At 46.0% G+C, this 25,000-nt stretch overlaps 1 protein-coding gene across 1 annotated transcript in view; it reads left to right on the forward strand.

Annotated features, from left to right (window-relative positions):
- The first annotated feature begins 8,888 nt into the window (after positions 1-8,888).
- Positions 8,889-25,000, forward strand: part of TRPM1 (transient receptor potential cation channel subfamily M member 1) — a 37,256-nt gene continuing 21,144 nt past the window's right edge. The window contains exons 1-11 of the mRNA XM_032233092.1: positions 8,889-9,011; positions 13,074-13,153; positions 13,343-13,538; positions 14,160-14,373; positions 14,884-15,008; positions 16,445-16,616; positions 19,153-19,327; positions 20,040-20,163; positions 22,007-22,079; positions 23,719-23,819; positions 24,309-24,482. Coding sequence (XP_032088983.1) covers positions 8,889-9,011; positions 13,074-13,153; positions 13,343-13,538; positions 14,160-14,373; positions 14,884-15,008; positions 16,445-16,616; positions 19,153-19,327; positions 20,040-20,163; positions 22,007-22,079; positions 23,719-23,819; positions 24,309-24,482 — 1,557 coding nt within the window. The remainder of the gene's footprint in view (positions 9,012-13,073; positions 13,154-13,342; positions 13,539-14,159; positions 14,374-14,883; positions 15,009-16,444; positions 16,617-19,152; positions 19,328-20,039; positions 20,164-22,006; positions 22,080-23,718; positions 23,820-24,308; positions 24,483-25,000) is intronic.

The following is a 25,000-nucleotide window of genomic DNA, read 5'->3' on the forward strand; positions in this document are numbered from 1 at the left end:
GATCTTCCTTTCTAACTCCCACTGTTCTTGGCCCACCATGAGTTGGAAGGCAGGAACACAACCAGCCCTGAAACACGAACCTGGGAGATGTAGGCTGCCTGCAAGACCTCTAGGGGGAGAGTTAGACTTTCTCCATCTTCTCTGCTGCCATCTAGTGGAGGTTGTGATCTTTGCAGCCCACGTCTACTCTAATGATCCTGCTTTTTACATTTTGCCCCAGTGAGACTCAAGGTTACTGCTCCCAAAAGTCAATCGGCATTTTCCTTGGACAAGGTAAACCAAGGCTGTTGATCAACATCTCTTCAGTCCATCCGAGATCTCTTTATTAAGCAGAACTTTATCAGCCCCTGGAGCAGGAAGGAAGGAAGCCACAGGAAACCCCCCCCTCTCACACACACACACCCACCCAGCTAAGAATGGAACGAAAGGAAGGTCAAGGATTAAGGTGGCCAAGAGTCAAGATCTCGCAATCCATCATGGCCTTAAGCATCTCAGGAGGTGAGTCCAGAGGTCACTGGAGGAGGAGGAGGAGGAGGAGGAGGAGGACGGCTGTGGCACGAAGAATGCAGGGCATATTAGTTTAACCTGTTGAGCTACATACTCTAAATCCTGAGCCACGCTGGACTCAGCTCAAAAACTGGAGACATGTAAACATTTTGTCTGCGCTAAGTGGAGGAGAAAGTGTTTCACTGGCCTTGATCTTTATCTCTTTTCATCCAATCCAGGGACAATTTTTCAGAACTAGGAGGTCACAAAGAGAGTGGGGGGGGGGGGTTAGAAGGGATGGTGGCACTGAAGGCCCGTCACCATCTTCCCCTGGCTGATGTAACCATCATTTGGGTTTATGTGTTTCACATTATTTTTATTCTCTTAAATATATTTCGGATGCTTCCTTTTTCTTGCAAGGGCTATCCGTTTCTCGTGTTCGAACCATTCGGGCAGAGCAAGGTTGGTGTGTTTTTAATGCCCAATTTGGGGTGATTGCAATGACTCTTTGCAGGACAAGAAGAATTGGATGGCAATTAATCCAGGAGACAACCAGCCAAAGATGAAGAAGGAATTTCCTAAGAACAATTAATCAGTGGAATGGTTTGCATTTAGAAGTTGTAGCTGCTCCATCACTGGAGGCTTTTAAGGAGAGACTGCACATCCACTTGTGTGAAATGGTATAGGCTTTCCTGCTTGAGCAGGGGGTTGGACTAGAAGACCTCCAAGGTCCTTTCCACCTCTGTTATTTTGTTATTCTGAACAACTAATGCTTGAAAAGTCAACGTTCAATGAAGATTGACCTCACCAAGCAGCAAGGAAATCGTCTTGGGTTGGACTCTTAAAGACAGAATCTTCCTTATTATTCCAATTAATTCAATGCCTTTTCAAAGACAAACATTTTAGGACGTAGAAAGAAAACAGGACCCAAACAAACCCCTTCCGGATATTTCAGCTTTGCAGTTGGGGTGTTTTTTTCTTCTTCTAATCTTCTGCAAGGCCTGGATTTCTTGGTCCATTCAAGTCAGAGCTGAGGATAGATTCTCCCTGGACAAGTGGAAACCGTTCGGACGGTATCCAAGCTTCAGAAATGGAATTTCCCAAACCACTTGTTTCGTAAGGTGCCTCTGAAATACGATCTGGAGCAGAAGTCACCTGTTCTAAGTTAACCACTTTGAAGTAAGTGTGTGTGTGTCTGTGTGTGTGTGTGTGAATGCGCATGTGTGTATGTTCTCTCCTGCTGGGGCACCCCCACCGAAGCCACACGCTTGTTCTGCAGAAGGGCAGAGGCTGTGAGTCATGCCCGGCGCTGAACAAAACACAGCCACACCCACCCTTCCAGGAACAAAGATTTAGATCTGTACAGCACCTGTTGTACGTCAGACATACTGTGTGTGTGTGTGTGTGTGTGTGTGTGTGTGTGTCTCATGAGTTTGAGGGCTCCTGCTTTGAATGCAGATAGAGAAAGCAGGTCAGCCCTTAGGATCTACACGGAAGAAATGTTGGTTTTGGGGCCGTGCCTGAAATCTGGAGAGAGAATTCTGGTTAGTCTTTCCTCCCACCAGGATTGCGACACAAAGAACAATGAAGGAATGCCTTTGAAGCCCAGGGTGGAGTTTGCTGGGCCGATTTTACTTTCCCCCCCCCACTTTCCCCCTTTATGCCCCTGTTGTATTTGGGGGGGCAAGGAAAAGAGGATGGCCGCCACCTGCCTGCCAGCAGTCTGCACCAGGGGGTGGCTACGATGAAGGAAAAGGGGGCCCTGGATTGGGAGTCAAATTCAGGGCTTGCCAGCAGTATAATTTGGAAATGTTTATTATCCACAACCAAAATAAACAACATTTTCTGGATGGTTGGCTTTGCAGGTTTGTTTTCTTTTAGGTATTTTTCTACTGAACGTTTTACGAAGAGGAACAATATAAACCATTGTGGGAAGTTATCACCCAGCCCTCTCCCAGAAAAAAATGAAATATCCTAGGAAATATTGAAAAGGCAGAATATTTCACTGGATATGAAAAGAAAGAAACATGTTTTAAAAGACACAATAGTTGCCTGTAGCTTCCTGCCCATCCCCACTGTTGATGGGCCATTGAGAAGGCCAAGCTAGTCCACTTTACATAATAAAGACTTCTCCACTGCAGCCCCAGGGGGGGATGGGAGTAAAGGCATGATAATATTGGCCCTTTACTCAACTGACCACATGGAATCTGAGAACTCAACCAAACCTGGATTCAAAACACAGCCTAGAGAGTATCCCCCTGCATGGCCCCATGGGAGTCTGACAACCAATCAGAATACATTTCTTACACAGGAACAGGAAACAGAGAGGTGGGACTGAACAGGTTATAAAAAGCCTAGCAAGCCCCTCCCTCGGCCCTTCTCTTCTTCTCCACCAACACTGAAGCATGTGATCCCCTTTTCTGTTCAGGGCTCAAGCCATGTGGTCCTGTCCAACAATAAACCATCTTTCCAAGCAGCCTCCATGTCTCCAGTGTCTCTTTCCCCCACTTGGAGCCGAACCCAGAAGGACATTTCTTCCAAATGGAGAAAAGCGAAAGCGGGGAAAAAGGAAGACAAAAGTCCAGCAGGAAAGAAGAAAACAGAAAGGAGAGACTTCCAATTTCTTTGCCAGCAAACAGAAGTGCAATTCCAAAGTTATCTCTGGCTCTTTTACTCTATGATTGCCACAAAAAAAAAAAGAGCAGATCATCCCTTTTTTTATTATTATTATCCAGGGATTTTTAAACAAACGGATATTTCTGCTTGTAAGACATTCCATCTCAGAAGAGGACAAGACCTTAGAAAGCTGACCCAGCTAAAAAGTCACTTGTGTTTCAGCAAAAAAAAAAAAACACCTGCCGGATTCCTGAGCAGAAGGGAAAGAAACAGCAATACGGACACCCCCACCCACCAACTCCAAATGTTAATCGAGGCAAAAGGTTCATGTTGGCTTAACATAGTAAAAGGTAAAGGTTCCCCTGGCACATATGTGCCAGTCGTTCCTGACTCTAAGGGGCGGTGCTCATCTCCGTTTCAAAGCCGAAGAGCCAGCGCTGTCCGAAGACGTCTCTGTGGTCATGTGGCCGGCATGACTCAATGCCGAAGGCGCATGGAACGCTGTTCCCTTCCCACCAAAGGTGGTCCCTATTTTTCTACTTGCATTTTTAAGTGCTTTCGAACTGCTAGGTTGGCAGAAGCTGGGACAAGTCACGGGAGCTCACTCTGTTATGCAGGCACTAGGGATTCGAACCGCTGAACTGCCGACCTTTCTGATTGACAAGTTCAGCATCTTTAGCCACTGAGCCACTGTGTCCCTTTTTGGCTTAACATGATGTTCACTTAATGAAAGAAATTGGATTTCTAGCAGCGGCTTCGGTCCTCTCCCCAAATCTGTTTTCCCATTGGGAAAAATCTAATCTCCCCCACCAAAGGGACCCCCATCCAGAACACGGGTGGTTCCTTTGAAAATAATTACCTCCACTAGACCGATTAGATCGCACAGACTAGGCCTCCTCCGAATCCCATCCGCCGGCCAGTGTCGACTGGCGACTACTCGGAGGAGAGCCTTCTCTGTGGCTGCTCCGACCCTCTGGAACGAACTCCCCGTGGAGATTCGCACCCTCACCACCCTCCAGGCCTTCCGCAAAGCCCTTAAAACCTGGCTGTTCCGACAGGCCTGGGGCTAAAGAGCTGTTGCCCCCGCCTCGAATTGGTATGACTGTTGTGTTTTAATTATGCATTGTTTTTTATGTCGTTTTAAATTCTTGTTTGTATCCCCCTTCCCTGGTTGAGTTGTGAGCCGCCCTGAGTCCCCTTGGGGGGGGGGGAAAGGGCAGCATATAAATAAAATCAACATCAACATCAACATCAAATAAGGAATGTGTATTTACCAGGTTTATCTACTAGATTTCACACCATTACAATCACAACTTTGTGACGTGGGCAGGGCTGAAAAAGAGGGGCCAGCCCAGGTCACCCTCCAGGCCGAAAGTACACCCCTAATCTCTCCGTTTCTTCTCGGGCACCTTCACACAACCACACCAAGCTGACACTTAACTTCATTACACTTTATTTCTATCCCAGTATGCCCAAACTTACTTTCAGGAGTTGCTTGCTCTTAAGTTTACACACACACAATGGCTTGTTGGCGCCATCGCCTGTTCCGAGGAAGTTCTGCAGCTTTATAAAAGCCGAATTAAAATTTGCAACGGGGCTCACATTTTCCCTTAGAAGATTTTGTTTCCTCCTTCCTTCCTTTATTCTTCCTTACAAAGAGGTGTGGTTGGAAAAACAGACTCCCGCAAATAAAGTTGAGATTTTGGTTTTATAAAAAAAGGTTGCTAACTCCAGTTAAGTGTTCAATGGAGCCAAACACCGTCTATCTTTAGGATAAATCCCCTGGGATCTTATTTTAGCAAGATTGCATGGGTGTGGATCTTCCTTTAAAAATAAACCACCTCTGTTTTATTTTTATTTTTAAACTCTCCCTTATGACTATTTGTGCCGGGAGTCCAGCCAAGCTATAAACCTAAGATCGAAGAAGAAGAAGGAGGAATTATTATTTTTTTCCAGATGCAAAAAGGGGGCATTAACCGCATTCACTATCCATGAAGGACAAAGTAGCACTTTGGGAAGTTTGTAATTTGGCAGAAGAAAAGGCTGTAATGATATGAAATACTGTGTGGTTTTGGAACCCAAGATCCCAGCAATTAAGAGGCAGGAGCAAAAAAGTTGGAGTTGTAAAAATAGTTTCAGCATCAGCAGGAATTTGCAGCTGCCTTGGGAAGAATCCTTAGGAAGTGAAGGTTTTTAAAGGAACAGCCTAAAAGACTGATCTCAGCCACCGTTTTCCCTTCATTTCATCCAACCCAACATTATGCTGAGTTAAGAGAAAGAGCAGAGGGTTCTACCGTCATTTCCTCTGCTCTTCCACGGAATGAGGAACAACTGTAGCTGGTGACACACCCGTGCGAGCACACACACACACACACACACATACACGTGGGTGTGATGGAGGTGTGAGAAGGAGGTGTGGTGGAAGCTGACAAAATGAGAGCTGCAAACTGCTTTGGAAAAGATGCTGGGAACTGGAACAATTTTCTAGCAATTTTCAGGCATTGGTACCCAGATCTGAAAACAAAAATGTCAAAATGCCATTTCTGCATTGGGGGGGAACCAGAATCTGCTCGAATAACATCTTGGCCAGGATTTCTAAAAGGATTTTCACCAAGACCACGCTTGGAATATTGCATCCGGTTGGGACTGCCATGATATAAAAAAGATGCGGAGACTCTAGAAAGAGTGCAGAGAAGAGCAAGAAAGAAGATTAGGAGATTGGAGGCTAAAACATATGAAGAACGGTTGCAGGAACTGGGTAGGTCTAGTTTAATAGAAAGAAGGACCAGGGGAGACATGATAGCATCGTTCCAATATCTTAGGGGCTGCCACAAAGAAGAGGGAGTCAAACTATTCTCCAAGGCACCTGAGGGTAGAACAAGAAGCAATGGGTGGAAACTAATCAAGGAGAGAAGCAACTTAGAACTGAGGATAAATTTCCTGACAGTGAGAACAATTAATCAGTGGAACAGAAGTTGCCTCCAGAAGTTGTGAATGCCCCAACGCTGGAAGTCTTTAAGAAAATGTTGGATAGCCATTTGTCTGGAATGGTATAGGGTTTCCTGCCTAGGCAGGGGGTTGGACTAGAAGACCTCCAAGGCCCCTTCCAACTCTGGTATTATATTGTATTGTATTGTGTTGATTAGGGGACTGGAGACTAAATCATATGAAGAACGGTTGCAGGAACTGGGGATGTCTAGTTTAATGAAAAGAAGGACTAGGGGAGACATCATAGCAGTCTTCCAATATCTCAGGGGTTTCCACAAAGAAAAGGGAGTCAAGCTATTCTCCAAGGCACCTGAGGGTGGAACAAGAAGCAATGGGTGGAAACTAATCAAGGAGAGAAGCAACCGAGAACTGGAGGTTTTTATGCGATGGGACAGCCATTTGTCAGAAAAGGTGGAGGTTCTCCTGCTTGAGCAAGCAGGTTGGACTAGAAGACCTTCCTAGGTCCCTTCCAACTGTGTTATTCTATTATAAAGGATGAGAAATATATTTTCAAAACTTCCTGCAGAGGGCACTGGTGGCATTGGAAAAATATCTTCCAACAAGAGAACAAGTATGGTATTTACACACAGAGAGAGAGAGAGAGAGAGGGAGGGAGGGAGGGAGGGAGGGAGAGAGAGGGAGGGAGAGAGGGAGAGAGGGAGGGAGAGGGAGGGAGAGGGAGGGAGAGGGGGGAGGGAGGGAGTGGGAGAGGGAGAGAGAGAGGGGGGGAGGGAGGGAGGGAGTGGGAGAGAGGGAGAGAGAGAGGGGGGGGAGGGAGGGAGTGGGAGAGGGAGGGAGGGAGAGAGAGAGGGGGGGAGGGGAGAGAGAGAGAGAGAGAGAGGATCAAACTGACTGATCCATTATTTTATGGCTGCAAAGAAGAGTTGAATGATCATCAAAGATCTTCCAGACAACTGATTCCACTTTGGCTAAACTTGCAAGTTCCCAGGTGACATTTCTGAAAGGTCTCTGGGACACCTGGGAGAAAAAGGTCTGGATTGGTCATCCTTCTAAGCCAATTGCTTTTTTTTTTTTAATTACTTTTATTATTATTATCATGAATGGCTAAGAAAGTTTAAGAAAGCAGATGTGATACTGAACAAACTCTCTTGAACATGGAAGTATTTATTTCAGCCCTTCAACCCTTCCCATGTCAGGATTTTTTTTCCAGAAACAGAAAGTCGAGTTTTAGATCCATGCCTTGCGGAGTTCAACAGGTGTAAGGGCCATAGGTCGCCTTCCAATGACTCCTGTTCCTAAAAGTAAAGATCTCCCTCGCACGTGCATGCTAGTCGTTCCCAACTCTAGGGGGCGCTGCTCATCTCTGTTTCAAAGCCGAAGAGCCAGCACTGCCCGAAGATGTCTCCGTGGTCATGTGGCCGGCGTGACTCAACGCCAAAGGCGCACGGAACGCTGTTCCCTTCCCACCAAAGGTGGTTCTTATTTTCCTACTTGCATTTTTTACCTGCTTTCGAACTGATAGAAGCTGGGACAAGTCACGGGAGCTCACTCCGTTATGCGGCGCTAGGGATTCAAACCGCTGAACTGCCGGCCTTTCTGATCGACAAGCTCAGCGTCTTAGCCACTGAGCCACCACATCCCTGTTCCTAGGGGATCCCTAACAAACAAATATAATGCTGCCCCCCCCCCCCGTCAATGAACATGGATTTAGAAGAATACCTCATTCAATCTGGAACACTTTTCTGACGTCAAGAAAACTCGCAGGGGAGAAGAAACATTTCTCAGATCAAATGTTCGATCTGAATAAAAGCGAAGCCATTTACGGAAGAAGACTTTTTTCTCCAAGTCTAAGTATTTGACTTCATCTTGGGTGCAAAACGAGTTGCTGGTTCCCATCTGCAGGAGAAGAGGCAGAGGGGAGAGGCCAAGAGAGCGAGGGTTGGTGTGTATTATTCTTGGCGTTCGTGGCAGGACACGCATAGCTTGCTAGGCATTCAGACATAAATATTTGGAGTGGGACACATGGACAGCAGGGCTGAAATAATTATTTAGAAATCACCTCAAATGAGGAGGAAAGACGACAAGGGAAGCCGAATCCGAAGGCTTTTTTCTGATGTCAACATCGCAACCATCCTTCCGCCCATCGAAACCCTTTTCCCTGACTTGTAGCTCATGGCCACATTCTAACCATGTTGCTCCTCAAGTATCCTTGGGGTTTAGGCTCAGCACGATCCCTTCGGAATCATCTGAATCAAACCGATCCTTGCTTTTTGTGTGTGTGGGGGGGGAGGTTGGAAAGTCAGCTTGGACCTTCCTTATCTCAAAGGACCTTGCTAATCTCCTTCCTTTCCCTCACCCCTCTCTTGGCATTCGCCCCTAAGCTTCTAGCCCTCTGTGAGCCATCTGCCTTTACTCTTCTGCCTTTCAGCTCGGCAGCACCAGATGATGTTCAGTTGAGTGCTTGTGTTGGGATAAAAATCCTTTGGAACTGATGCTTTTTAAAGTAGATTTACCTTCAATCACCATTTATTAAATCTCTCTCCACTGGAAACCATTGAATGGGGCAGGGGGGGGGGTGCATTAAGCCCCGATTATAGAAAATCTGGAGGGGGGGGGAGTTATCGGAGGGGGTAGAAACATAGATTTATGCTCGTCTTTGTCTCATATTCCTGATTTACTTAGCTTGGGATCGCTCAGATTTCTAGCAAGGAGAGACATTCGCCTCCTATGGCTTCCGTCGGGATGAAGCACCTTCTAAACTGGCTTCAGACAACTCCAACAGGGGCTATGTCTGAATGAGGTCCAGCCTTGGCTGGGTTGGTAAATACTAGCCAGCCATGGAGGCCAAAGGCTTAGGAGCCAAGAAGGGGCCAGGAGGGAAACTCAGCGGTTCCGTCCGAAGGATGAGCAGCTCCTTCCAACGCACTTCTCTGAAGGGTTCCATATCTGGATCCCAGAAGGTAAGGTGGCTGTTTTGGCCAAGAAAAGTCCTCGCGCTGGAGCGGGGCTGAAAGCTCTCTCTGAGATGGGGCTCAATGGAGATGGGGGTGTCCCACTGCTTTTATTCTTGCAGCTTTGGACTGAGCCCTGTGAGGGGTATTTTGAGATGGAGTTGAGAGCTTTCCCTGGGAAGCTGTCTTCATACTGTTGAGGAGAGGGGCATTTTTTGGAGGGGGGACAGTTGGCTGACTTCCCAGAATCTATTGGTCAGGCTGGCAGTAATGTCCGAAGATAATGTCATCAAAAAACATTGGGCAGAAATTTGCATGTGGTTGGAAAGGACGATACAGCAGCATATTGATTTCAATCCGTTTTTGTTGGGTATTTTACCAGAGAACTATAGTAAAGAAAATGTATGTTTAATTGTTCATGTAATAACTGCAGCTAGAATTGTATTTGCACAAAGTTGGAAAATGGGAAAAGTTCCTCAGAGGTAATTAAAAAAAAATTAGGCACTGCAGAAATGAACAGATTAATGTTTGGCAGTTAAAGAGAAGGAAAAACCAGAGTATTATTAAGATATGGGGATGTTTTTGTCACTGGGTAGAAAATGAATATAGACAAAAAGAAACAGAAAATTGAATAATTTGGAAAGGGTAGAATTATAGGGGAGGAGTTGAATTAAAAGGCAATCGAAATGTCAAGGTAAAGGCAAGATATAAATAGATTAAAAATGATGTAACTGTTAAATATGATGGCACGAAGACTGTACCCAGATGGCACACTGTAAGATTAATGATGTGAGAGTGGTTATGGAAAAATAAAATGAAAAAAATTCACCAAAAAAAAAAGAAGATAAGGTCATCTAAGGTCTGGAGAAGCAAACTAGATGGCTGGTAGGCTCAGATACTGCCTGTATCTAGAGGAGAACTTCCTAAACTCCCTCTAGAACAGGGGTGCCCAAACTTGGCAACTTTAAGACTTGTGGACTTTAAGACTTGTGGACCCAGCATAGCTGGCTGGGGAATTCTGGGAGTTGAAGTCCACAAGTCTTAAAGTGGCCAAGTTTGAAGTCCTCTGATCTAAGTGGAGAGTTTGCAGAGGAAGGGATGACAAGAGAGTCAGTTATGCTGGCTGGAGAATTCTGGGAGTTGAAGTCCACAAGTCTTAAAGTGGCCAAGTTTGAAGACCTCTGATCTAAGTGGAGAGATTGCAGAGGAAGGGATGACAAGAGAGTCAGTTATGCTGGCTGGAGAATTCTGGGAGTTGATGTCCACAAGTCTTAAAGTGGCCAGGTTTGAAGACCTCTGATCTAAGTGGAGAGATTGCAGAGGAAGGGATGACAAGAGAGTCAGTTATGCTGGCTGGGGAATTCTGGGAGTTGAAGTCCACATCTTAAAGTTGCCATGTTTGGGCACCCCTGCTCTAGGCAAAGGTCTAATGATCCTGTTCCACCCCAAAGGAATTATGCAAAGCGATTCCTGTTCAAGGCTGTTGGGCTAACTCATACCTTCTTCTCAGGGATCCTGCACCTTATTCCAGAGTTGGGATTTCTAGCTGGAATGCCACCTATGAGCAAGCTGAGAATCTGGGTCCCTTCCTGAGCCTTGAAGCAGGAAAGTCTGGCCCACGGAAGCAGAAAGGACCAAGTTTAGGAGCTCAGCAGGCCGAGGCTTCTCCCAACTCCCCTGAATGTGGGCCTGGGTGGCCATAACAAAGGTTGTCCACAAAGCATGGCAATTGTGACGAATGTCAGGGAGGACGGACTCCCCAGCTGTCCAATTCATCGTGCAGTTAATGCAGCCAAACTGTGCAAGGGGAAAAAAGTTGCTCGCAAACAGGCAATTGATGTGACAATCCTGGAGTAGAGCAGTCTGGTCTAACTTTAGCTTGCTTTAAGAGGGACTAGATCTCATTAAGGCTGTATGACCTTCTTTCTTTCAAGGAACACGAAGTTCTCCTTCTAAGCAAGACTTTCCTCTTAGGTCCAATGGTCTCAATTATGTAAATCGTGCTGAGATTTCGGCTGAAAAGGGAGGCTGGGCTTCTGACGAGGGTTTGAGAACACCTTGTCTCTTTTTGGGGCAGGGGGCCAAGAGCCACTATTCTTGGATTGGCTCTAAGCTTCCTGTTTAGAGAGAGGAAAGGAGGTTTAATCAATTGGAGAACGATCAAGAGTTGATGTGTTGTGTCACATTCTTCCATGAGATGGAAACTCCTTCCAGGCAGGGAAAGGATGGGTTTCATTGGTCTGAATCCAAAAACAACTCACGGTTTTTCTTAAAGTGGTGGAACTCCTAACTTCAACTGAGAGCTTTGGAAGTTCTACCACAAAGAGAAGATGACAAGACAAGACAATGTTGCCTCTTAAGCCTCAGGGATCAAAATAGTGAAACCTCCATGTTCAATTCCATGCCTACCCTTTTTTTAAAGAGGTCCAGGAACTTAGTTGGTACAGTTTTCCAGGGAATAACAAGTAGGAGTGTTGATATCTGAAACAATTTTTCTGTGTGTGATGGTTATTCAAGATCATTTGCCTGTGTTCCTTTTAAACAACAACAAGATGTGTAATAATTGAAATTAGGTGTAACAAATTGATGAGGATGAATTGATTGAATCAGGCAGAGTTGGATCAGAAGACCTGGTGGTATGGCAGTGGTGAGGTATTTTTCTGTGAATGCTGAGATAGATAGATAGATGATAGATAGATAGATAGATAGATAGATAGATAGATAGATAGATAGATATAGATAGGATAGATTGATAAGATAGATGGGATAGAGTTGATAGATGGAAAAGATGGATTCAGATGATAGAGATGTTGGATGGATAAAGAGAGGGAGAGAGAGATTAATGTTAGGCAGTTTTATTTGGATTAATGTACTTAAAACTTGGCTAATGTGTGGAAGTGTTCAAAGAATAAGCTTTCATTTCAAAGTTGCTTAAAATATCTTTTGCAAAGCATGCAAAGTTTCCGAACTGAGTTTGGTTCCATTTTTTAATTTTATTTTGGTGTCTTAGTATAGAGTGGAAACTTGAGAGTTTGATTCTTTTATGTTTCAATGTTGGGTGAATCTCCAAAATGTGTTCATTCAGTAACCATTTCAGGCAGGCTGATAAACAGCTTTGAGATTTCTTTTAAGGGGAGGCAACAGAGAAAGGGACTAAAGAAAGAAAGGATTTATGCTCCGTTAAGCAAATCTGGCTTCCCTCTTTGACTTTGCTTTTCGGAAACCAGCTGTGAAATCTGCAGATGATGATCACATGATCCCAACATCATCAATACATGTTGGTTGCCAAGCACCCAAATTTTGATCACATGCAGCAGTGGTCGAAAGTGGGAGGACTGGGTCATGTCACTCTTTCCAATGCCATTGTAACTTTGAATGCTCACTACATGAATGGTTGTAAGTCAAGGACTGCCTAACATTTTCTCAGTGTTTTGGATGCCCTCTAGCGCAGGGGTCCCCACACCTGGCAACTTCAAGACTTGTATCTTAAAGTGGCCAAAGTTTGAAGACCTCTGATCTAAGTGGGGTGATTGCAGAGGAAGGGATGACAAGAGATTTAGTTATGCTGGCTGGAGAATTCTGGGAGCTGAAGTCCACAAGTCTTAAAGTGGTCAAGTTTGAAGACCTTGATCTAAGTGGAGAGATTGCAGAAGAAGGGATTACAAGAGAGTCAGTTATGCTGGCTGGAGAATTCTGGGAGTTGAATTCTCCACAAGTCTTAAAGTGGTCAAGTTTGAAGACCTTGATCTAAGTGGAGAGATTGAAGAGGAAGGGATGACAAGAGAGTCAGTTATGCTGGAGAATTCTGGGAATTGAAGTCCACCGGTCTTAAAGTGGCCAAGTTTGAAGACCTCTGATCTAAGTGGAGAGATTGCAGAGGAAGGGATGACAAGAGAGTCAGTTATGCTGGCTGGGGAATTCTGGGAGTTGAAGTCCACAAGTCTTAAAGTGGCCGAGTTTGAAGACCTCTGCTCTAGCTGGTATCTAAATCGAATGTGGTGCTCCTCCTATCTCTTCCTTTCTCCTGGTGTCAATTTCCATGCCTAGACCGAATTGCTTCTCCACTTTCAGGGTCAAAAAGCCTGGATAGAGAAGACCTTTTTCAAGAGAGAATGCTGCCGCATCATTGTCAACAGCAAAGATCCTACCAGGTGACTTTACTTCTGTCTTGGTGTTTGCATTGGTAATTCTTTGTCATCAACTGATTTTGTTCTTTTAAAGAACTGGTGTGAAGAACATCTTCAGATGGGTAACAGCCCTGGATAGCCAAAGGAAGAAAAGTGGTTTGGTGCCAGCCGCTGGGTCTGATTTCATGTCTCTGTTTTGCTCTGGCCACACAGGTGCTGCTGCGGTCAACTCCTCCTTCAACACATCCCCATTCCGGTTGAAGCTGCAAGCAAGGATGGAGAAGACGCAACAAAGCAGTCGGAGGCCCAGCCAGAAAAATGGTCCATCAGTAAACACACCCACGCTCTCCCCACCGATGCCTTTGGAAATCTGGAGTTCCAAGGTGGAGGTCATATCAATAAGTCCATGGTAAGTAAGAAGGGTTGATTCTTCAGAAGGGTCTGTGATGGCTTCCCAAGGTGGCCTTCTCCATGATCTTCTGCTAGAGAGTCTCAAGACATCGATCCTTAGGCAATGCCAAGGTTTCCACCCAAGCCAACGTGGAAGCCAATGTAAAGAAAGGACCTTTGAGAAAATCTGAAGGCTACCCAAAATGTCAAATTGTGTTCACGAAATAAAATATGTCGCTGGTGACAGGCTTAGAGCTCCTGGTGTCAGGTGCAAATGACCAAATCCATGTGTGAAGGTCCAACTAATCCGATTCACTGAGAAGCAATCTTCTCAACTAATGGTTAGCACCTTCTAGGAGATAAGGGGAAACGGACTTGAAAGGAAGTTGGACTTGGTCTGCTTGTGCCTATGTAGGGATTCTGGGCTGACCCCTCTTTTAACTCTGCCCCCAGGTTCTGCCATTCCTTCTCCCACATCTGGCAGGAATCCATAAAATACATCTGGGAAAGAAAATCCTAGACTAGGCTCAAACTGTTTCCCCACCAAGCTGGTTTGCCAGAAAGGAAACCAAGATTGGAGCTGAGCTAACTAGGATGTTGATCAGATCCAGCAACGTTGCTACATCCTTTTGTCTTGCAGTACATCCGAGTGTCCTATGATACCAAGCCGGACTTGCTGCTCCAACTCATGGTGAAGGAATGGCAACTAGAGCTCCCCAAGCTCCTAATATCCGTCCACGGGGGGCTCCAGAACTTTGAGCTGCAGCCCAAACTTAAGCAAGTGTTTGGGAAGGGGCTCATCAAGGCTGCCATGACCACGGGGGCCTGGATTTTCACTGGAGGAGTCAGTACAGGTATCTAATGGTCAGCTGTCCATCACCTTGGAAGTCCTCTGGGAGATCTCTCTCAAGAAGCGGGTAAATGCTATGCTTTCTAGCAGGGGGTGTTTGTGTGGCTGGGAGACCCAAAGAGAAAGAAGTATTGTGTTCTTTGAAGGACGGACCAAGTACTACAATAACTATTGCACTGATTAAGCTCTGCTGGAAGGCCAAGAGAGCAATGAGCTTGAGACAGTCTACGCTGCCCAAAGATTTGGTGGAACTTCTAAAACTGCTTTGGTGGAACTTCTAAAATTTGTGGACAATTGACCACCACCCCTCCCCCAGAGAACTGCAGAAGGGTACCATCATTGTGAAACCAGTTTTCCATCTGGCCATTCAAGAAGATATCCATTTTGGGTCCTAACGGGACTGTCTCCATCCATGGGAAAGGGGTGGGGGGCCTTTCGTGGAGAAAATGTTCTCCAAATTGCATGCAAGCATCCCAGGGAAGAGGCTAATGCACTGGTCTCCTCCCTCACGCAGGAATCATTCGCCATGTCGGAGATGCCCTGAAAGACCACTCTTCCAAGTCCAGAGGACGCATCTGTGCTGTTGGCATTGCCCCGTGGGGCATTGTGGAAAACAAGGAAGATCTGCTTGGCAAAGATGTGAGCCTTGCCCCCACATTTCTGGGGAGTTTTTAACCAAGTTCCCCCCCCCCCCACTTCTTTCCAGCTTCTTGTTCTCTTTCATTTGTAACTGTCGGTATTTCTCTATCACCTTCTTTTCTTACTGGAAAATAAATTGTTAAAGTAAGGAAGGGATTGGCCTGTTTTGTTGTGATTTGATTTGATTCAGGGGGCTGTGGAAGCCTCCCTCATGCCCTTCCTTACCCCAAATCAGTATGCATGCCATTATTGCAAAGTTACGGTCCACATCATTGCGTCTTCTAAAGCTTTTCTCCCAATCCTACCAAGCAAGGGAGATTTCGCCAAAGAGCATCCAACAGGAGAGCTTTAGATCTTTGGATGGCCTCCTCCAAGGTGTCATCAGCTCCACCTTCCCTTGCTTGCTTCCAAGGAGGCCCTAAGGACCCATCTGAGTTGCTTCAGAAGGTCCTTGGGCAAAAATCCTCAAGAGTTTGTTGTTTCCTCCCATCTGTCAGAAATGGTGTAGGATCTCCTGCTTGAGCGGGGTCGTTGAACTAGATCAGTGGTTCCCAAACTTGGCAACTTTAAGACTTGTGGACTTCAACTCCCAGAATTCTCCAGCCAGCTCTGCAGAGCTGGCTGGAGAATTCTGGGAGTTGAAGTCCACAAGTCTTAAAGTTGCCAAGTTTGGAACCACTGGACTAGATGACCTACAACTCTGTTAATCTGTTAATCATTTTAATGTGTAGTTTTCTGCTGCCTCATTTTTTAGTTCCTGCTTCGTGCTTAGCCGCAATTTTGCTGTCCCTTTCCCATTCAGGCAGCGCTAACTCCTAGCTGAGAGTTAGAACGGATCAAAGTGGTGTGTGGGGTTTTCCCTTCCTTCTTCGCACGAGGGCACAAACTGGAGATGGGAAAATCTCTGCTTGCATTTTCAGATTAACCAGAATCCCCCTGAACTTCAACCCTTTTCACCCCGACGCCTCCAGGAAGTGTCCTCCACCAGAGATGGCCTTGGTTCAAAAAAGCTTTTATTTATTTGCTGGGGAAGGAAACAAGGATTCGAGTGGTGCTAGAATTAAATTAATCCATCTCAAGCTTTGGGCTGCCCGCGACCTCTGTTGTGGATTTCACGGGGGCCGCCCCGTCTTTGCTCCCAAATGCTGCAAATCTGCCCCCTTTTCTTTGCATCTGGGCACCTCATCCAGGAGAGGAGGCCAACGGCCATCTGCCTGGAGAATTTATATTTGGCTGGCTGATGGCATTCTCGTTAAAGCTTTCTATTAATTGGCATTCTTCCTCCTGGGAAATCATCTCTGGGATGGTGGAGATCTGCAGAGGGGCACCCCCCGTTTCATTTCCCATGGCAGCCAGAGACAAGTGCATCGTTGTGGGTTGGGGGTTGTGGGGCCCCCCGCTGCACTCAAACAACCCTTCGCTTCTCTGCTTGACAGGTGACGAAGCTTTATCAGACGATGTCAAACCCTCTCAGCAAACTCTGTGTGCTGAACAGCTCCCACACGCATTTCATCCTCGCCGACAATGGCACGCTGGGCAAATACGGGGCGGAGGTGAAACTGAGGCGCCAGCTGGAAAAGCACATCTCTCTGCAGAAAATCAACACCCGTAAGTGAGGGGGTTGAGGTCTTCTGCCCCCAAAGGCCCTAACCCCCATAACAATGACCGGGCATGGTTGCTTTCCTTGGCTTGGGAAACCCCGGTGGCACAGTGGTTGGAATGAAGTATTGCAGGCTAATTCTGCCCATTGCCAGCAGTTCGATACTGATTGACTCAAGGTTGACTCAGCCTTCCTTCCTTCCTTCCTTCCTTCCTTCCTTCCTTCCTTCCTTCCTTCCTTCCTTCCTTCCTAAAATGTGGACCCAGATTGGTGGGGGTCAAGACGCTGACTCTGTAAACCGCTTAAAGAGGGATGAAAAGCATTCTGAAGCAGTATATAAGAAAGTGTTATTGTCCGTCCTTCCTTCCTTCCTTCCTTCCTTCCTTCCTTCCTTCCCATTGGTTAGAATGCAGCATTGCAGGCTAACTCTGCCCACAGTTTGGAGTTTGATTTGGACTAACACAAGGTTGACTCATCCTTCCATCCTTCCGAGGTGGGTAAGATGAGGACCCACATTGTTGGGGGCAAGAGGCTGACTCTGTAAACCGCTTAGAGAGGGCTGTAAAAATACTATATCTAAGTCTATGGGCTATTCCTTCCTTCCTTCCTTCCTTCCTTCCTTCCTTCCTTCCTTCCTTCCTTTCCTTCCCTCCTTCCTTCCTTCCCATTGGTTAGAATGCAGTATTGCAGGCTAACTCTGCCCACAATCCTGACCGTCTCAAGGTTGACTCAGCCTTCCATCCTTCCGAGGTGGGTAAGACGAGGACCCAGATAGTTGGGGACAAGAGGCTGACTCTGTAAACTGCTCAGAGGGGGATGAAGAGTATTCTGAAGCAGTATCTAAGTCGACCTGCTGTTGCTATAGCGATGCCTCATTTTCCCCTTGAGTCCTGGACCTTCCTGATTGCTGACTAAACTTGTGAGGACCTCACGCTCGGCTGGGTTCCCTTTGTCATCCTATGCCTGGAGCTCAGAGTGAGGCAGGGGTCTCAAAGGGCTGCTCAGCTGTTGTCTCTAACGTCAACCGGCTATGATTCGCAACCTAGCTCTAAAGAGTTTGGCTGGGCTGCTAGGGCGGCCCTTGGAACTCAAGGCCGGAAGCCGTTGTGGTAGCTGAGTAAAGTGTCCCCTTGTGATTAAGTGGAGTCCCAATGCATGCAGCTGCAGGATTTGTGTTTGTTTAGTTCAGTGGTGGGATTCAAATAATTTAACAACCGGTTCTCTGCCCTAATGACCATCTGGGTAGGTGGGGCTCGGTGGTCATGTGTCTGGGTGGGCGTGCCCAACTCAAGGTCACTCAAGTCGATGGGCGCTTCGCCTTAGCTGTTACAATGGAATAAGGGTTAACCAAAGAGGCAGTTTCTGTAAGCAGGGCAATAAAGATTAGGCTAGAAACAACACCAGAATGTTTCCTTCCTTCCTTCCTTCCTTCCTTCCTTCCTTCCTTCCTTCCTTCCTTCCTTCCCCTTTCCCCTTTCCCCTTTCCCCTTTCCCCTTTCCCCTTTCCCCTTTTGAGTTGTTCGCCGCCCTGAGTCCCTCCCGGAGAAGGGAAGCATACAAATAAAATAAATATCTAAATCTAAATAATCTAAATCTAAATCTAAATCTAAATCTAAATCTAAATCTAAATCTAAATCTAAATCTAAATCTAAATCTAAATCTAAATCTAAATCTAAATCTAAATCTAAATCTAAATCTAAATCTAAATCTAAATCTAAATCTAAATCTAAATCTAAATCTAAATCTAAATCTAAATCTAAATCTAAATCTAAATCTAAATCTAAATAATTTAAATCTAAATCTAAATCATCTAAATCTAAATCTAAATCATCTAAATCTAAATCTAAATCTAATCTAAATCTTCCTTCCTTCCTTCCTTCCTTCCTTCCTTCCTTCCTTCCTTCCTTCCTTCCTTCCTTCCTTCCTTCCTTCCTTCCTTCCTTCCTTCCAGGATTATCCCCATAAAGTGGAAAAAAACAAAAGGATATTTCTTCCAACAACTGGTTCTCTGAACTACTTGGAAAGTTACCAACCGGTTCTCTCGAATAGGTGCGAACCGGCTGAATCCCACCACTGGTTTAGTTTAATGAAAATAAGGACTGGGGGTGACAGGATAGCTGTCCTCCAACATTTGAGGGGCTGCCACAAAGAAGAGGGAGTCAACCTGTTCTCCAAAGTAGGAGAAGGCAGGACAAGAAGCAATGGATGGAGACTAATCAAGGAGAGCAGCAACCTGGGATGAAGGAGACATTCTCCTGCCAGCAAGAACAATCAACTGGTTGAATGACCTGCCTCCAGAATTTGTGGGGGCTCCAACACTGGAGCTTTTAAGGAAGTGCCCCTTGTCTGGAATGCTAGAGGGTCTGCTGCTTGGGGGATATAGGTCCCTTCTAGCTCTGTTATTCCTATTCTGCACCCAAAATTATGTGCAATAGATTGTAAAAGCGGACTCCAATAAAATGATGCCACAGTGGAGAACTGGAGGCCTCCTTAGCTTGGAAACCTTTTCTTGGCCTCTGATGGTGTGCTTGGTTCCTTCTGCAGGCCTGGGGCAAGGAGTCCCCGTGGTGGGGTTGGTAGTTGAAGGTGGCCCCAATGTGATCTCCATTGTCTTGGAATACCTGCGCGAAGAGCCCCCGCTTCCTGTGGTCATCTGCGACGGCAGTGGAAGAGCTTCGGACATTATATCATTCGCACACAAGTACTCGGAAGAAGGCGGGTGAGCTACCGGGGCATTGGGGGGTGGGGCACAGGTGGATTTGCCCTTTGCCCTTTTATTTGGGGAGGGCGTCCTTTATAGAGCCGAGGTGGCTCAGTGGTTAGGGTGCAGCACTGCAGACCACTTCAGCTGACTGCAGTTCAGCGGTTCAAATCTCAACGGCTCAAGGTTGACTCAGCCTTCCATCCTTCCGAGGTGGGTGAAATGAGGACCCGGATTGTTGTTGGGGGCGATATGCTGACTCTGTAAACCGCTTAGAGAGGGCTGAAAGCCCTATGAAGCGGTATATAAGTCTAACTGCTATTCTGCTATTGCTATTCTTTTCCAAAGGTGTTTATTCTTATCTGTTTCCCATCAAGGTCAGTGAGTTACTACTAGGATCAGGGGGCACATGCTGTTTGCTATAATTCTGGATAAAGAATAGAATAATAATGACCCAACTAGGGAACGTCATCAGTGTTCATGAAGATGATGATATGACTGGCGAGGTTCCTTAGTTGGGCTGTGAAACATCTGCAGTTGGGCTGTGAAACATCTGCAGGAAAATCCACCCAGCTGAGAGACCACCAAGGACCCCACAATCCAACCCTTCTCTTCTATTGCTAGAATAATATTGCTAGAATAATAGACAATACATAATATCTAACATCACCTTCCTGATTTCTGAAGCCTAACATCCTCCCCCCACCCGCTTTCTCTCCCTCAATTTTAGCATAATAAATGAATCTCTTCGGGACCAGCTGCTGGTCACCATTCAGAAAACATTCAACTACAGTCGGAGTCAGGCCCACCAGCTCTTTGTGATTCTCATGGAGTGTATGAAGAAGAAAGAACTTGTAAGGCTCTTATTTTTCTCCCTCCTCCTCCTCCTCCTCCTTCTCCTTTTCCTTCTCCTCCCCTCACCTCCTCTTCCTCTTCTTTTTCTCCTCCTCTTCTTGTGCTCATTCTCTTCTTCTTCTTCTTCTTCTTCTTCTTCTTCTTCTTCTTCTTCTAACGACCCCATAATCCCTTGAGGGATGAAGCCTGGGCACCTGAATGAAACTGAGTGTTTACTGGCCAGATGCTCTCCCTGTTGCCAGTGCGGAGTTTTGTTCAGCAGATATATTCTCATTGCGCCCAAAGAGAGAAATGTCTGCCTCTACCTGGGATCGAACTCACAGCCTCCTGTTTGTGAGGCGAGCACACTAGGCCACTCTTGTATTGCAGGAGCATTTATGGGAACATTATTTGCCTCTGTTTTACGGCCTTGACAGTGTTGGCTGCCGTGTTCTTAGTGGGTCCTGAGTAGCAAAGGGAAATGCCAGGCCCAGTTCAAATCAACCCTCAGTGTTGTCATGGGGACTGAAAGGGGGGGGAGGGCATTCCACGCATACTGTCGGCTGGAGTCGGATCTCAGGTTACTGCAGCCGGTTTGGGAGGGCTGCAACTCAGAGGGTAATGTGATTTAGGACACAGACTGAGGGGCGGGAAGGAACAGAGGTAAAGTTCAGAAGTAAATCAAACGAAGCACAGGCTTGGCTGCGAACAGATCCTGCCTAATGGAGCCTCCTAATAAATCACTGGTTTTGTATTGGAAACTCGACTCGCTAATTATGACTCAGGACATCTTAAGGAAATCTGGCAGCCACCTTGTGATTAACCGGGCCAGATTAATTGCCCTGAGCAACGAGTGAGAGCAACAGCCACAGATATCAAACGGCAACCCAAAAGGACATCTGTTTTGGGTTTTTTTTTTTAGGGAATCTCTTCTGATGATATAATCAGCTTGTCCTTCTTAAAAGCCTCCATCAGTGAATGCCTTTTTCCCCCTCCACAATTGTCCTCATGATAATAGCAGTTAGGAGGTTATGAGAATCTGGTCAGATTAACTCTTAATCCCTGTGTTCTTCCTGAAGATAAACGGGTGCAGAGAGGACATTCTCTGTTGCTCATTCCTCCTTCCTCTCCCGCCTAATCCAGCAAGCCTCCTTAAGGCTTCTAAACTATGCGCTATGCTTTATCCTTGTTTCCATATTAAAGAAAAGGAAAAGGTTTAAGAATCAAATCCTTTACCTCGTCCCTCTGGTTGGACACTTAAGGATTGAACCGAGGTGGCGCAGTGGGTAGAGTGCAGTACTGCAGGCCACTTCAGCTGACTGCTATCTGCAGTTCAGCGGTTCAAATCTCACCGGCTCAGGGTTGACTCAGCCTTCCATCCTTCCGAGGTGGGTGAAATGAGGACCCAGACTGTGGGGGCGATATGCTGACTCCGTAAACCGCTTAGAGAGGGCCCTATGAAGCGGTATATAACTCTAACTGCTATTGCTATTGCTATTCATTGGGGAGGAAAATCTATATGCCGGCAAGAAAGCCAAGCCAAGTTTCAGCTAGTCTAATGGCCAGTAATTAAAATTTGTTAGCAATTCCCCTTTTTTTTAGAAGTAGACACGTATCTGATTCTAAAATATCTCTTTCTCTACAGAATGTTAAATTGAGATGTAAATACTTGATCAGTGCAGAGCCATCCATCATGCAATAGCCATAATTTTTGTAGCAATTGGGTGACTGATTATGTACCGTCAAGTTGTTTTTTGACACCCAGAAACCACCGAATCGAATTCTTGAAGCCTTCAGTGCACAAAAGAGAAACGTGGAAATATTCTTCTGCTTTTCCTCATGGTTGTCTTTGCTGGTCTTTAGATCACGGTCTTCCGCATGGGATCGGAAGGGCAGCAAGATATTGAGATGTCCATCCTAACGGCCTTGCTTAAAGGTGAGCTTCCCATTCAGGGAGTGAGAAGGCATAGAGAGGCTGAGAAAGGAATGGAAGGCAGGGGGAGACTTGAACAATCGAGCGAGAGAAGTCAAGTCCATTGGCAGCTTCTCTCCTAAAGAGCAACTCAGGCCAAGTGGGAAGAACCTTGGAGAGAAGCTTTTCAGATATCCTTCAAAGAGATTCTGCTTTCTTGAACTCATGGGAAATTCCGTACAAGACCTGCATGGACCCCATCACTAAAGATACTTTACTGAAATCTTTGAAGTTCTAACTTCCTCTAACCACTCAACTGGGTGGAGTTGACACAAAGAATAGAGATAATACATCCTTATTTTTATTTTAACCCATGACAAAAGATAGGTTGGGCATTAGAGCCACAAGTCCAGAGGGGAAATGCTACTGGTTTGCAACAGTTTGCACGAACCGGTAGGGACGATGGTCGTTGGTTCTGCGAATGGTAGTAAAAAAAAAAAAGCTTCCGAGAATTGCGCAGCTCACAGCTGTGAATCTTGCAATCGTCAGAAGCTTTTTCCTCACCGTTTAAAGCATTTTTTCCCTGCCTTTTCATCCAAACCGGCAGGAAAAAACATGCTTTAAAAAGTGGAAAAAAGATTGCATGACAATCAGCTGTGCTGTGCGACCACGGGAACCAATTTTTTCACTTTTTAAAGAATGTTTTTTGCTACCTGTTCGCCTGAACCGGTAGTAAAAAAATGCTTTAGAAAGAAAGAAAGAAAGAAAGAAAGAGAAGGAAGAGAGAGAGAGAGAGAGAACAAGAGGAAGAGGAGGGAAAGAAGAAAGAGGTAAGGAGAGGAGGGTGGAAGGGAGAGAAAGAGGGTAGGAAGGGGAAGTGTAGGAGTAGGGGAGAGGTAAGGGAAGAAGGAAGGGGAAGGAGAGGAGGAAGGAAGGAAGGAGTGGAAGGGAGGGAGAAAAGAAATGGAAAACTAGGTGGCATTACAACAGGTGGAAGGGATGGTAAATAAAGCAACCCAAACTGTATATTATAACCTATTAAATGGAATAATAAATGTATAAGAATGACAAATGTAAAGAAGGATAACAATTATGCAAATGTATACTTACAATGGTATGTAAGAGAATAAAAAATAAAAAAAACCTTGGAAAGAAAAAAAAAGTTTTTTTTTAAAAAAAGCTTCCCACAACCTTCCCCCACATCCCAAACTTCTTAAAGCATTTTTTTACTATCGTTTTGGGCGAATAGGTAGTAAAAATGCTTTAAAAATTAAAAAAAAGTTGGCCACGCCCACCCATTCGCATGATTCCCACCACCACCATCAAGCCACACCCACCGAGCCCAGAGAACCGGTGGCAATATTTTTTTACATTTCGCCACTGCACCAGTCCGTCCTTGCCGAGGTGGTGCAGTGGTTAAATGCAGCACTGCAGGCTACTGCTAGATCAGCAGTTCAGCGGTTCAAATCCCACCGGCTCAGGGTTGACTCAGCCTTCCATCCTTCCGAGGTGGGTAAAATGAGGACCCGGATTGTTGTTGGGGGCAATATGCTGACTCTCTGTAAACCGCTTAGAGAGGGCTGAAAGCCCTATGAAGCGGTATATAAGTCTACTGCTATTGCTTGCATCGGTACAAAAATCTTGACCCTCCTTGTTTCCTTAGGAACCAACGTCTCTGCACCGGATCAGCTGAGTTTAGCTTTGGCTTGGAACCGGGTCGATATTGCCCGTAGCCAGATCTTCGTCTTCGGGCACCATTGGCCGGTAAAGATTTCTTAGAGTCAAACTTCCTCCTCTTGGTATCTAAAAAAAAAAAAAAGAACCAGAGTTTTACCTTTGAAAGGAGAATCCTTGGTGGGATTCTTCTGCTAGTTATCTTAGCCTTCTTCTCCATAACCAGAGGGATTTGTTCTTGGCATTAACCATCTCCAGTCCAGGCTGCCCGCCAGAAGTCTACGCAATGCCGCAATAAGAAAAAGGCCTTGTGTTGTAGCTGGCCGGGTGTAGTGTGTGCTTACTTTTCAGCCTCTCTCCCTCGTCACATCTGGGTTGTCCAACCAGTTCTTCCTGCAGTTCCACCAGCCAAATTTGCATGAGAAGAGGAAGGAGGACCTCCAGTGTCCTTTCACACTTACTGGAGATCTTCAGATCATCTCCGCTGGGGATTGAAGAGAAAGGAGTCCCTTGTTCTTACTCCCCCCCCGCTCCCTCCGCCATTATTCAACTATGTGTCTGGTGTTCTTTCCTCTCCAGCCCCTGGGAAGTCTGTCTCCCGCAGATGGGGCACCTCAGGAAAAGGAGAAGAAATCTCCCGCCCCTCAAGCGAAAGGAGGAAGAGGGAAAGGGAAGGGGAAAAAGAAAGGTGGAAAGCAGAAAGAGGAGCCGGAAGAAGAGCTGGATCCAAGGAAACTTGAACTCCTGAACTGGGTGAGGTTGGCAAGGGCTTGGTGCAGTGGTGGGATTCAGCCGGTTCGCACCTATTCGGGAGAACCGGTTGGTAACTTTCTAAGTAGTTCAGAGAACTGATTGTTGGAAGAAATCTCTTGTTTTTTCCCACTTTACAGGGCTAATTCTGTAAGGAAGGCAGGAAGGAAACATTCTGGTGTTGTTTCTAGCCTAATATTTATTGACCTGCTTACAGAAACTGCCTCTCCGGTTAATCCTTATTACATTGTCACAGCTAAGGTGAAGCGCCCATCAACCTGAGTGACCTTGAGTTGGCCACGCCCACCCAGTCACATGACCGCCGAGCACCACCTACCCAGATAGTCATTAGGGCAGAGAACCGGTTGTTAAATTATTTGAATCCCACCACTGGCTTGGTGGCTCCTTTCAGCGTGGCCAAGGCTGGAGGAGAGTTTTTATCTATCTCAACCTGAACTTTTTCCTAGGCATGTAGCATTAAAACTCCTCTGAACCAGGTGCCTTCCAGGGGCTTTATTTGA

Source organism: Thamnophis elegans, chromosome 16, assembly GCF_009769535.1.
Source record: "Thamnophis elegans isolate rThaEle1 chromosome 16, rThaEle1.pri, whole genome shotgun sequence".
NCBI lineage: Eukaryota > Metazoa > Chordata > Lepidosauria > Squamata > Colubridae > Thamnophis > Thamnophis elegans.